The 14,324-nt window shown below is 40.0% G+C and overlaps 1 protein-coding gene across 1 annotated transcript in view; it reads left to right on the forward strand.

Annotated features, from left to right (window-relative positions):
• The window catches only part of GRIP2 (glutamate receptor interacting protein 2), a 276,423-nt gene that overhangs the window by 171,166 nt on the left and 90,933 nt on the right, over window positions 1-14,324 (forward strand). The window contains exons 2-7 of the mRNA XM_070936883.1: window positions 1,155-1,235; window positions 6,965-7,100; window positions 8,000-8,145; window positions 10,391-10,477; window positions 10,762-10,837; window positions 11,995-12,140. Of these exons, the coding sequence (XP_070792984.1) occupies window positions 1,155-1,235; window positions 6,965-7,100; window positions 8,000-8,145; window positions 10,391-10,477; window positions 10,762-10,837; window positions 11,995-12,140 (672 nt within the window). The remainder of the gene's footprint in view (window positions 1-1,154; window positions 1,236-6,964; window positions 7,101-7,999; window positions 8,146-10,390; window positions 10,478-10,761; window positions 10,838-11,994; window positions 12,141-14,324) is intronic.

Raw genomic sequence — 14,324 nt, forward strand, 5'->3', positions numbered from 1 at the left:
GCCCAAGTTGTGAGCCCTGTCTGTGGGCTATTGGGGGCTGTGGCTATTGGGGGCCAATAACTCACCCCCAATAGCCAGCGATGGCACCAGCTGGCTATATCGGGACGGCGGAAGCCACAGCCACTCGGTCTTGGAAGGGTTGAGTCGAAGCCTGTTCCTCCCCATCCAGATCCGCACGGCCTCCAGACACCGGGACATCACTTCAAGGGCATCGTTGGGATGGCCTGAGGTGGAGATGTACAGCTGAGTATCATCAGCGTACTGATGGAACTCCACCCCAAAGCCACAGATGATCTCACCCAGCGGCTTCACATAAATGTTGAACAGAAGGGGCAAGAGGACTGACTCCTGAGGCACCCCACAAACAAGGCACCTCGGGGTCGACCTCTGCCCCCCTGTCAACACCAACTGCGACCAGTCGGAGAGATAGGAGGAGAACCACCACAGAACGGTGCCCCCCACTCCCAACCCCTCCAACCAGTGCAGCAGGATACCATGGTCGATGGTATCAAAAGCCGCTGAGAGATCTAACGGGACCAGGATAGAGGAGCAACCTCTATCCCGAGCCCTCCAGAGATCATCCACCAACGTGACCAATGCAGTTTCTGTGCTGTGCCCAGGCCTGAAGCCGGACTGGAGCAGATCCAGATAGACAGCTTCATCCAGGTACCCAGGAAGCTGTCGCGCCACCACACTCTCAACAACCTTCGCCAAGAAGGGAAGGTTGGAGACCGGACAGTAGTTAGCCAAAACAGCCGGATCCAGAGCAGGCTTCTTGAGGAGGGGCCTCACCACCGCCTCTTTCAAGGTGGATGGCAAGACACCCTCACTCAAGGAAGCATTGATAATCCTCTGGAGCCAGCCTCGCGTAACCTCCTGGGAGGCCAGCACCAACCAGGAGGGACACGGGTCCAATAAACATGTGGTCGCGTTCAGCCGCCTCAGTATCCTGTCCATGACCTCAGGAGCAACAGGGTCGAACTCCTCCCAAATGGCAGTCTCAAGACCGGCACCCATCATCCCATATGCATTAAATATAAGAATAGAAAAGATCACATCATATCACATTTATAAAGCTATTACAGGTAATAAAGAGATAATGTTTTATTTTATAACCTACAATTTCAGGGTTTTTTCCTTTATTTCTTTTGTAGATGATGGACCTTATTCGAAAGGAAGCAAAGACTCAGGTGGATTGGATACTGCGTTGGTCTCAAGAAGACAAAGTATACCAGGTAGCTGCATTTATTGTCTTATTTGTGGGCATTTATTCAATTTGCTTTGCTAACATATAGATGGGTAATGTTTTTTTGTTTTATTTCATAGCTTATTACAAGGGAAGACAGATTTCACCCTAGTAGGAGTTCTCTCTCTCTCTCTCTCTCTCTCTCTCCCTCCCTCCCTCCCTCCCTCCCTCTTTACTATAACACTGAGATCCATCACCCAGAACAGAAGGCAAATTGGATATTCTCAGAATTTTAAATTCATCATTTGAAAATTGTTTGAGTTGTAGAATTTGAGAGGATTTTCTGTTCTTTCATGTAAAGATCTACTTCTAGCTTCCTCTTGCTCCCCCATCCACCCACTCTCTCCTCTCCATCCTTCCAAAACAGGACAACTGAAGACATTTTGTGGTCAGGAATACTTGTATAATATATCACACAGTGATCTGTCTTCTCTACTGTGTGATGACTCTCCTCTTAAATCATTGTCAAATTCTGATCTACATTGTTAAACCTGAATTTGCAGAAAGAATCAGAGCCTGATGAAGAGGCAATTTGACAGAAGTAATTAAGAGCATTCCCTTCATTAATGTTTTTCCCCCACGCTATGAATTAAACATTATGTAAGACAGTGCTTTAAGTAACGTATTGGTAATTTTAAATCATTAATGTTCAAGTGAAAAAAAATAATATGCTAAAGAAATCAGGAATTATAGGCACCATTCTAAACCATGGGACTTTGGGTTTTTTTTCTATGAAATGTCCCATTTCCCCTTACATACCTGGGTGGTGAAAGCAGTTGAAAAAACCCAGTAATGGTGCAGTCTTGGTACACAGTCATATTTGCTTGAGCCTCACATGGCTGAAAAAAAGTATCAGAATTCTTTCTATTTCCTAGGAATTAAAAATTCATTATTTCTGATCAAGGCAAGCTGGAGGGTACTTTCCATTTTAATCTCTCAGTCCCTGTGCTGGTATTATATGCATCTGATAGTAGCACTAGAATTCTCAATGGAGTGCAGCAGAACACAGAATATGTGTGGTTGGGGTTTCTGTGAGGAACTAAGCAGATGAAAACGAAAGTTTCAGTGCATAATTATCTATATAATGGTAGTTACTCAGGACCAGAAACAAAGAGTTATCTATCTATAATTAACCTGTGCCATTTAAATAAATAAATGCACTAAGGTCAATGAGTTGTGAGTAGTAGTTTGCATAAAGTTTGTAGAAATGTACGGATTCAGGGCACCAATCACCATGTGTTCCAAAAAGTGTTCCAATTTTTGATAACGCATTGTGTATCATAAGGTTGAGAAGTAGCCTTAAAAAAAAAAATAGAATAGCTCAGTTAGACTAGTTCAAGTCTAGTTTTGTTCTGATTTAGCATGATGTTCCCACAGTGACCATTTGAAGCCACAAGCAGAATAAGATTACAGTAACATTTTCTGACTCTTTACAGCAACAGATATACTGACTGATTCTGTTGCTGCAGGGGATAAACATCAAGCCGCCATAAGATAAATAACCTGATTACCCTATCCTTACTAATTTATCTAACTTCTTTTGAAAGCTATCACAAATCAGCAAATTAATTCTGGTAGATCTGTTGCATGTGAAACATTGCCTTTTATTTGTCCATAGATACCTCGATTTATGACTGTCATGACTTACAACAGAAATTCCAGGCTGGATTACTGTCGTAAATCAAGGACTACCTGTTTCTGTTCTTTCCTGCCTTTATACCCTTCAATTGGAGTTTGGAGCATGATATCTCTATGGTCAAGTTCTTTGTCAGATGAATTTCTCTATCCCCTTTTTAAAGACATTCACCTTAATGTTTTTCACCATGTCATGGGATAATTACTTCTACAGTGTAATTATGAAGTACATAAAGAAATGGTATGGTTTGTGTTTTATCTGTTCTGAATCTCCTTTGAGATGGGATGACCTAATGTTTGAAAGAGGGAGAATGTTTGTCTCTCTTTCTTCATGACTTGCATGATTTTATACATATCGGTCATTTCCTAGCAATAGTTGTCTTTAAACACTCACAAAAATTTCATCTTTTCCTTTCAGCAGAAAAGACATTTAAGCCTCTGCTTATTTTGATTTCCCTCGGCTTCATTTTTCCCAGAGCGATTATATAATTTTCAAATACGGTAGCCAACATTGTAGACAGTACCTTATATAGATGAACCATATCCTTATATAATCATATATATTTATGATTGCATCTTTATGGGATATTTATATTTGCTATATATTTGTCTAAGTCCAGCTATCTCAAATAGGCAAGCCATATTGGTTGTATAGTAAGTTGCAGGTCCTAGGCTGTATCAACAAAGGAATAATATCAAGATCATGTGAAGCATTGGTACCAATTTATACTGCACTGATAGGACCACACTTGGAATACAGTTTTGGTCATCAGGTTGCAAAAACGATGTTGAGACTCTAGAAAAAGTGCAGGAAAGAGCAGGAAAGATGATTAGGAGACTGGAAGCTAAAACATACCATTAACAGTTGTGGGAACTGGGTATGTCTAGTCTAATGAAAAAAAGGAAAAGGGATGACATGATAGAAGTCTTCCAATATTTGAGGGGCTGTCACAGAGAAGAAGGGGTTGACCTATTTTCCAAAGCACCTGTGGGCATAACAAGAAGTAACAGACGGAAGATTATCAAAGAGAGATCCAACCTAGAATTAAGAGAAATTTCCTGTCATTGAAAACAATTAATATGTGGAATGAGTTGCCTCCAGAAGTTGGAGGTTTTTAAGAAGAGATTGGGCAGCCATTTGTCTGGAATGGTATAGAGTCTCCTGTTTGAGTAAGGGGTTGGGCTAGAAGTCCTCCAAGGTCCCTTCCAAATCTGTTATTCTGTATTCTCATTTAGGGGATCTAGAATTGTATTTCTCAATCTCAACAACTTTAAGATGTGTGGAGTTCAACTCCTAGAAAACTGTCTAGAAAAAGAAGTGCGGGGAGAGGGAAGGGAGTGGGACAAAGACAAACACATTCTGCCATATCTATCCAGAAAGAATTTTGCCAAACTCTGGAGATGCCATATTGGGTGTCATTGTACTTTAGCCATTTCCAAGGGGTGGGGGGGGGGAGTTGCTGCATAGCCTAAATTTCTAAACTTGGTTAGAACAATGCATCTTAAATCAGGTGTTGATGATCCTCCTCTATCTAATTTGTGTGTTTTCTGGTTTAGATTGTGCTGCTGATGTTAAGCTTTTTTACAATGGAAATTTAATTGGCATTGATTTGATACCATTCTATACCCTTTAGTTGCTATGGCCCCAGCTAAGGGGACGCTTTTATGGAAATGCAAGATGCAGATGGAAATGGAGCAGGAATTCAAGTCACTGAATAATGGAAGGGTAAAGGATGTAACATTCCTCACTTAAAAGATAATCTGACTTTAACATTAAGAGTCAAGGTGACAAGTACTGTATAATAGATAAGGCAGAGTATTTATCCCTTTCCAGGGTTTTCATATATATTTGAGAGTGTTTTCCACAGCACTGTTATTACAAGTATTGGTGTGGAACAGTGTTTTTTTTTTCAAATTTATCCAGGCTACTGGCACTCAACAGGATTATGTTGGAGTGCTATAAAAGAATAACAGTATTTCGTCAACCATGGTTGCACAGGTGGCTCAAATGCCTGTGAAATGGTAATATCAATAGAATGATGATGTAAACTCAGATCTTTAAAACCAGTGGAAGTAATTGGCAGATATGAGGAAGAGAAAATGAACATAGAGTCCCATATGGCATACTGTATCAGATGAAGCAGTATTACAACAGTTGGTGCCAAAGCAATGATCAATAAATAAAAGCAAAAGGGAAGAGATAGAAGAAACTGCTGCTGAAAAAAGGGGGGCAGCTGCCTTCCTTTTCCCCCCTTTTTTTGTTTCAGTTCTTCAGTGGCTGATCAAATAAAAGCTGTTTAAACCTATTCTATTCTGGCTGGGGAATTCTGGAAGTTGAAGTCCAAACGTTTTAAAGTTGCCAAGTTTGAAAAAAAATGGTGTAGAACAGGAGTGTCAAACTTGATTTCATTGAGGGTCGCTTCAGGGTTGTGTTTGATCTTGGGGGAGCTGGGGTGGGCAGCTTGACATCACTCATGTCGGGGTGCCTGTGGTGGCCTGAGCACTCTGCTGAGCCCCATTTTCAGTTGGGATGGCCTCCTGCAACCCTCTGTCAGTCAAAATGGAGCTTGGGACAGTTTCCTTTGTCCAGTCATTTGTGACTCTAGAGGGGGCAGTGCTTACCTCTTTTTTTAGCTGAGGAAGCCAGCATTGCCCAAAGACATTTCCATGATCATGAGGCAGCATGACTATATGCCAAAAGGAGCATGGAACACTGTTACCTTCCCACCGAAGTGGTACCTATTTATCTACTTGCATTTAAATGCTTTTGAACTGCTAGGTGGGCAGGGGCTGGGGCAAGTAAGGCGAGTTCTCCTCATTGCGGTGGTTGGGTCTCAAATCCAGACTGTCAGTTTTCCAGCTGACAAGGGTCTTTAATCACTGAGCCATTGCACCATCCCTCTCCAATAATAAATAGTCCACACTTTCTTGTCAAGGCAATTTCATCCCTTAAAGGTGTATTAATTCCTTCTGTAGCCAATGAACAGGTCCTATTGTTAAAGCAAAGTGGGACTTGTAGAAGGCTTTGCCTACAGCAACATGTGCCTTCTGGAAAACTAACCCTGAAGTGCTTTTGGAAAACCTGAGGACTTGGCCTTTTTCAGCAGGGCCTGGTTTTTGATCTGACACCTATATGTATTCTATACTGCTTTGTAATGGGTCATGCCATTTGCCCCAATGTGATTGGTAATCTATTTATGATCATTTCATCTTTTCATTTGTTGCTTTAATCCTAATTATTATTAATATTTTGCCAACTACCTCGAGTTGTGATTGCAACTGAGGCAGACTAGAAGTTTGATTAAATAAATAAAAAGAATTAGGGAAATAAACTTACTATTTCCAAATAGCTTGTTCAGGTCTTTAGCCTGCACAAGGTGAAAAGGATACCTAACCATATGGCTAAGCTACAGTCATTTCTAAGGTGAGCTCAGAATGGGATGGATGAATGAATAAGCTAAACAATCTAGAAAAAGAATTCCTTTCATAGCTGAAAAAGGTCCAATGGAGCAGCACTACAGAATAAAATATTAAAAAATCTGGAATTTTTGTGTTTGATCATATTGTGTACAAGTCTTCTGTCATGAATTATAATCAGCCTTCCTGTCATATCATCACCTTCGGCTCCCCAGAATACTAGAACTCCATGCTTATATAATTGGAACAAGAATACTTGGAATCAGCCATATTTCCAACGCAGATTTTCCCATATGACAAAGAAGTTCCTTTCTCTTTCTCTTTTTTATTTTGCTTTTTCTTCTGACTTGCTGCCTTTTACAGATACACAATATTATATAGTACATATTTATATGCTATTTTCTTTTCAATAGAGAGTCTGTTATCATAAATTACTTAGCTGGACTGCCTTTAATCTGTGTAGTCCTTTTAATTTCATTAATAATTTTGCTATTGAAGTCTTCAAATGTACATTTCTGTACAGGTTTTCTTGAATGCCTCCTCTTCCAGAAATCAAAAGATGCGATCTAAATGCTCCAATATAATACTAATAATCTAAATGCTCCAGTATGAATGTTTCATATTAAAAATCCTGTGCCCTGAATTGTTCTTTCTTCATATCATCAGAAGAATTTAGAGGAGTCACGATTGTGGAGCTAATCAAAAAGGAAGGAAGCACCCTCGGATTAACTATAGCTGGTGGCACTGATAAAGATGGGAAACCAAGGGTCTCTAATCTAAGGCCAGGAGGACTGGCAGCAAGGTAAGATAATTACAGATGCAGAGTTTCTCAGTTGCAACGTTGGAGAATGAAATGTACAGCAAGAATAAACTAGCGAGTCAGATAGTCAACACAACACGTCAAATGGCAAACATCAAGTTTAAATGGTATTTTTTGTAAAGATGTTCAGTCATCCAGGTCATGGTTGTCCCAAAGGTGCTTTTTCAGGAGACAACCGGACTTTCCTGTTCCTTCCCTGATGATGCTTCGCTTCTCATCCAAGAAGCTTCTTTGGCTCTTGAGAGGATAGTGGGGAATGGAAGGATCCATATTCCTTGCAGACAGTTGGCAATAATAGGATGCAAATTACCAGCTGTCTGCAAGGAATACAAATCCCTCTGGGAAGACATATTTCACTTAATTTCATGGTAGGTATGTAGTGTTCAGGTGGCATTGCGTCTTGAGCTTCTTGTTAGGATTCCAGCTTGGAATGACTTATCCCTTCTTCCCTCCCAGCTAAAACAGATTCTGCAGAATCTGTCTTAGCTGAACATCATAAAACCTTTTATTTTCTCTGTTGCCATGTATGTTTGTTTTAAAAAAAAAACGATGGGCACCTCAGGTATTAAGTAAGATTTGGTTTTTGCTCTGCATGTTATTTACTGTACAGATCTTTCTATTTAGCTAGTCAGTAAAGATATAACCAGAGTTGATCCAAGACGTTTTGGTGACTGGAAAGGACAACAATCTACCTAGGACCTGCTTATGGGGTTTATACAATTGAATGTACCTTCAGTAAATTAAAAAAAAAAAAACAGCCAGGGAATTTAAAGCAAAAATAATAAAACTGTCTCTCTGCTTCTGTTATCTGAGACAATTGCCTCAAGACTATAATGTCTGGCCCTGGAAAGAACTGAGATATTTTGTTTTGTATGTTACAGGAGCGATCAGCTAAATGTTGGCGATTACATCAAGTCAGTGAACGGGATTAACTTGACAAAATTGCGACATGATGAAATTATAAGTCTATTGAAGAATGTGGGAGAAAGGGTAATATTAGAAGTAGAATATGAGCTACCACTAGCTGGTTAGTATATCCTTAATAAAGCTTTATGGTTCAGTGTTTTAAGATTAGGGAACCTCCCTATCCTTTCCACCTCTTTCCTTTTGTGAAGAAACATACAAACATATGAAAGTAACTTTACCATGAGACCAGTAATCCTACTTCAGTTGGTAGTAGTTCCTCCAGCCGTTCAAGATGTTCCAGCCTTGGCATCTGAAATTCTTTTACTTGAAGTGACATTTTGCCAATGATTTCTTACCCAGAGTGATTACAGTGGATTCTGCTTTTATCCGTCTGTTAATTATGGGATGTTGTTGCTCATAAATATTTAACAGTGCTAAAGATTTCACAAACATCAGTGAGTATATAAAAGAGATACTAGAAGCATCAATAAATACAGAAAGCAGACCACACATTAGATTTTGTTTCGTGATTATAACAATAGCACTAGCACTTAGACTTATATACTGCTTCACCATGCTTTACAGCCCTCTCTAAGTGGTTTACAGAGTCAGCATATTGCCCCCAACAGTCTGGGTCCTTATCATTCAAAAAATGATCTTTAAATTTATGCTATTGTTTCTGGTTTGTTTACTCACAAAATAAACTCGTCTCTACAGCCAAAGGCCTCCTGTCTGCTCATAAAACCCTGACCGTTCTCTTTTGATTCACAAACTTGAATCCATTTATGGATTCAGCTTGGACATCAAACAAAACTGTAATGTGACAAATAACACATTATGACATGACCATTAGTGGATTACAATTGACTTCATAAGATCGCTGGAAGATTGTTCTGAGTTGCAAGGGACAGAGGTTGGCAATGAATAAGGTTAGAGAAGAAAAATTATTGCAATGTTAGAAATGATTATGATTTTAAATAATATGCTAGAAGTAAGAGTTGCTGCTTAATTTTGCTCAATATACAATGGCCGTTTTTACTCGATTAAATATTTTTATTGCTGGTTTCAAATATTAAAGTGTACATTTAATTTCTGCTAGTGGGTTGTAAATGTTATTAACATTACATAGCATTAGAAGCAGGCTTTGCTTCTGTCCAGTTACACAGAAACTGTTTGTGACAATGGGAAGATTTTTGATCCAGAAGGAGGATTCTCAGGTAGAAAATGCAAACTCTACTGCACCACCTAGTTTGAAGAGCTCATTTCTGAATCTAACTCAAATAATAATACTAGACTGATCTGTCAATGAAAGAAATCTTTGTTGACTATCAGTGTGGCAGTTAATTATTTTGGATTTTAATTTTGAAGTAAAATAATAGACTTTCCTTGATTTTAGAGGCACAGGAATCTTCTAGCATCTTAGAAGATTCTCTTCTGGACAGTCTTTCTTTATTTGCAACTCCAAGAATTCCCTGATAGCAAGGCAAATGAATGGCTGATCAGGATTATTGAATGTTCTACTCTTCATATATCTGGAGGGCATCAGGTTGAGAGCTCAAATGTATGAAAACTGGGGAGATAGCATTTCTAAAATGGTGGCTTGCGGCTGCCATTTAAATATAATTTCTTCCTCTTTCTCATTTCACCAATCTACTTAATTGGTGAATTTTTGAAAACACTATTAATTCTTCCACCAACTTATTTGATTCCTATTGTGCATATATTTCACATGCTATTATGAGAAGGAGGCAAGCATTTTGTCTGGGAAGTCATAACACAGAATATGTGATAGGTTGCCATTTACTCATAACAGATGCAGTCTTTGTTTTTGCATTGCTTTATAAGTGTTTAAAATTAAATGAAGTACTGAATTAAATATGGACTAAGACACATTTCCTTCAGCACAGTTTTACACTTAATCATTTTCTCCACTTAATGATCCCAATCAACAACTGTCCTTTTAGCCATGAGGATTTGAATGTATTCATTCAATGTTGCCAGCTGGCTTATTATTAAGGTATTTGAGAATCCAATAAACATCTGTGGAAAAAACTGTTAACTCTAGGAATCCTACTGGGCTTTGAAGCTTGTAAAAGAAAAGGCTCTGGTTTGTTAATATATTAAAACAAGCTCAGGATATATGTATGTATATGTGTATTATTAAGATTGATCAGAGGCAATTTGCAAGACAAATTATGACAAGCATTATAGGCAATGGTCCAGTTTATGAAACCAAGAAAGCTTATGTGGATGACTTTTTTGTGTTTTGAGATCATCTGCAGAACTTATAAATATGCAGATTTTATAGAAGGAGAGTTCAGCAAGTGGAAAGCATTAGCTCATCCTTTTATTTCCCTTGTCTGCAGCCCCTGATAATAGTGCTGGCATCATTCCAAAAACCATTGAAGTTACCCTCTATAAAGAAGGCAATAGTTTTGGATTTGTACTACGAGGTCAGTGCACTTGTAATTAGCAACATGCTGGGCCATTTGGAAACAGGGGAAAAGGAGGAAGTGGGGTGTCCAATGCCATTCTAAGGTGGCTTTCTGAAGGGCATCTTCGGGGAGATGGAAAAGTAATCTTCAGAGACTGACAGATGGGATACTACCAGGTTTCTCCATATGTCCCAGAAAATAACTGCTAGCCACTTGCTGATTTAATAATGTGTTCTCTTTTTACAGATTTGTTGGATATGTGTCTGTATCAGTTATGAATTATTTTTGCAAATTGCTTGCAGGAGGAGCCCACGAAGACTGGCATAAATCCAGGCCATTAGTACTGACTTATGTTAGACCAGGTGGCCCAGCAGACAGGTAATGTTCACATAATTTGACATTTAGCAGTGAAGCTTAAACAAATACATATTTTTTGTACCACCTATAAAAAAATTCCCAATAACTTTGCATCTCTACCTTTGGTCTTGTCCATGGCTTCTTCAACACAGATTTCCTTTGAATTCTACTGCTCTAGTTCTGGGTAGCAAGAAAAGGTGAACTATGGAAAATACATTGAAAAAATTAATCAGTGGTGGGTCATTTAAAACCAATTGCAGGTTCAGTGGCGTAGTAGTGATGGACTGCAAGGGGTGGGAATGTGTTATAAAAATGTCGCTATGAAAATCATGGGCCATCAAGTTGTTTTCGACTCATAGATACCACATAGATTGATTTTCTCCATGCAGTACAGAAATACTAGAATATTAATGAAAAAAGTAACACCAGAAAACAGATGTGGAAGTAATAACATTTGAAAGATAATTAACTAAAAGAACGAGTAAAAAAAAAATACATAAGCCCTATTTTTTTTTCACCATCCTTTTTGTGTCAAGCAAATAACAGATCAGAGAAACCTACACAAGTGCACAGGGTTTATCAGACTGTGATTCTTTAAAATGAGAACCTTTATTAATAAAAATAAATAACAAATCACCCAATTACAAAGCTCCTGGTGATCAGATATGGCTTAGACCAGTGTATCTCAACTTCTCAGCAGGGCTGACGGGGGAATTCTGGGCATTGAAGTCCACCCTTGCTATGGTTGAGAAACACTGGCTTAGACAGTAACTAGATTTACAGGCCTACCCTACCTGTGAAAATTTGCTCCATGTTTGTTCCCTGGTTGCATAGATGAGTTTACCACAGGTTCATTCAAGCAAAGCAGGAACAAGTTTTGACAGTTTCCCTGCTTTATAGGTCAGTCTTATACAATCAACGTTAGAATTATCTCAAAACTCACTGTGAGCTTCCCCCAACAAAGCAGGAACACTACCCAGATTTGTTCTGTCCCTTATCAAAAGTTGCATCCCACACTTGGAAAGCTCCTGGACCCACTACATACAAATCTTGGAGCAGATGTAGAAACTTTGAAAGCATTGTTAGTAAATAAAGCTTCCAAATAAGCATTCATCTCAGGACTATTCTGACTCTGTCAGATATGTGTCCCTAATGGTTGCTTTTATCATTTTATGCAGAGAAGGGTCTTTGAAAATTGGGGACCGGCTATTGAGTGTGGATGGGATTCCTCTTCACGGCGTGAGTCATGCTGATGCGCTAAACATTCTGCGTCAGTGCAACCAGGAGGCCCTGTTCCAGATTGAGTATGACGTCTCCATAATGGGTAAGGGCTGTTGGGTTTGATTAAATTCTGGGGAATTGTATATAAGATTTTGTTGTTTAATAATGTGTGCCCTTGCTTTTAAAGCTGATTACACTGTTGTCCTATGAACTGTAGATGCTGTTGGAAGGCAAATATCCCCAATTAAAGACACATAGAAGGAAAAAAAACGATGACATTTTAGTAATATGGAGTCCATGTCCAATCCACAAGACAGAGTCCAGGCACAAGACAAGGGCAATCCTCAGGACAAGAAACAGGCCCCAGACAAGAAGCAGTTCTAAAGGCACAGTGAAGCAAAGGCCAAATGCAGGCTACAAGAGAAAGGCTAGGTCCAAAACCAAATGTGAAGAGCACTCTTCCAAGCGAGGCAAGGCAAATGGCAACAGACCCAAGTCAAAGCCAGGGGAGTATAAACCAAAGCAAACAATTGTTCCTGGCAAAGACTAACTCCCCATGGCTTCTCCTTAAGTTACTACCCTCCAGGTGTTCCTTGTGAGGAGGGGTGAGATGGCCTCCTCCCTAGTAGCCTTTCAGCCCTTCTTGGGCTTGCCTACGCTCCACTCTCATTGCCCTTGGATTGAGTGGAAGAGGCAGCTGTTACTCATCAAAGGAGATTGGTTGCCTTATCAGCACAACTGCCAATCAGCAGCTGATCCTCCCCTTTGTCTGTGTAGGCAGGCAGCTCAGTATCTAGTCAACCACTTCCCCCAATGTCTGAGGGGCCCCTGACGTGCCTTCCTTGTCAGACGGTCCCAATTCCAACTCCTCCTTCAAACTGGGCTCTGACAGACAGATGATAGATAGATGGATAGATAGATAGATAGATAGATAGATAGATAGATAGATAGATAGATAGATGTGGATGGATGGATGGATGGATGGATGGATGGATGGATGGATGGATGGATGGATGGATGATAGGCAAGCAGGCAGAGAGACAGGCAGGCAGATATCAGTGGAATTGATTTTGCCATCATCTACCATATACAGTATATATGGTAGAATCTGGAACAAGTTAAAAACCTCCGGAGCTACCAGGACTTTGTTTCAATTAATAATTGGGTGCATGAGTTTGGATGGGACTGAAACTGAAGCCTTCGTGGCTCCATAGATGGACTTTCCAGGCAGCAGTACAGAACTAGGGGAAATGCTTTAAATCCTCCTAATCTGTCCAAGTGCTCTGGCAGAATACAATATCTGATAAAACATTCAGTGAGATTTGAGAGTCTTGTGTCTGGTTCTGTGCATCTTTTCATGAGATAAGGCAAGTCTGAGAAATGCAAACATGGATGGCTGAGAATTGAGCTAGTCCCCATTCTGTGCATGCAGTCTCCAGAGAAAGTGAGAGTTTGGCACGCATGTTCTCTTTGCTGCTGCTTTCTGAAGAGAAGATAAATTGTTTATTGCCCCCAAATGGAAAAGAAGTTTCTGCTTAGTTTTGTGTTACAGGTAATCTTTGATTTACAACCATTCATTCAGTACCTTTTTGAAGTTACAACAGCACTGAAAAAAGTGACTTGTCACTGGTCCTCATTCTTATGACCATCACAGCATCCCCATGGTCACGCGATCAAAATTTGGGCACGTGGCAACTGGCATGTATTTATGGTGTTTGCAGCATTCCAGAGTCATGGGATCCACCATTTGCGGATGTCTCAGACACCGTCCAACAAGAACAATGGGGCAAGCCAGATTCACTTACTGACTGCATGGTTCACTTAACAAATGTGGCAAAAAAGCCATAAAACTAGGGGTGACTCACTTAACCACCTTGCTTAGCAATAGAAACTCTGGGGCCAATTGTGATCGTAAGCCAAAGACTAGCTGTATAAGCAGAGGTGGGATTCAGCCGGTTTGGACTGATTCGGGTGTACCGGTAGCTCCGATGATCAGGTGGGCCTGCCCACCCGCCCCTGCGTGCTTTACTTATCTTTATCCTCTCAGCTGATTCGTGCGGCATAGTGAATTCCCGCTCCTCAGCTGTGATACTGCCCAGAAGTAATGTGGAAGTTTAGTTTTGTTACAACTGCGCATGTGCGCCCAGCAAAACATGCGATCACCAAACCGGTTGTTAAACTGGTAGGATCCCACCACTGTGTATAAGCCACTGTTGATAGGAGATTAAGACCCAACCCCAAATATTTCAAAACACGAAAGCTATTTGAGCCTTGAAGCAAATTCAAG

Source organism: Pituophis catenifer, unplaced genomic scaffold, assembly GCF_029215685.1.
Source record: "Pituophis catenifer annectens isolate HBS135680 unplaced genomic scaffold, rPitCat1.0.hap2 SCAF_2, whole genome shotgun sequence".
Lineage (NCBI taxonomy): Eukaryota > Metazoa > Chordata > Lepidosauria > Squamata > Colubridae > Pituophis > Pituophis catenifer.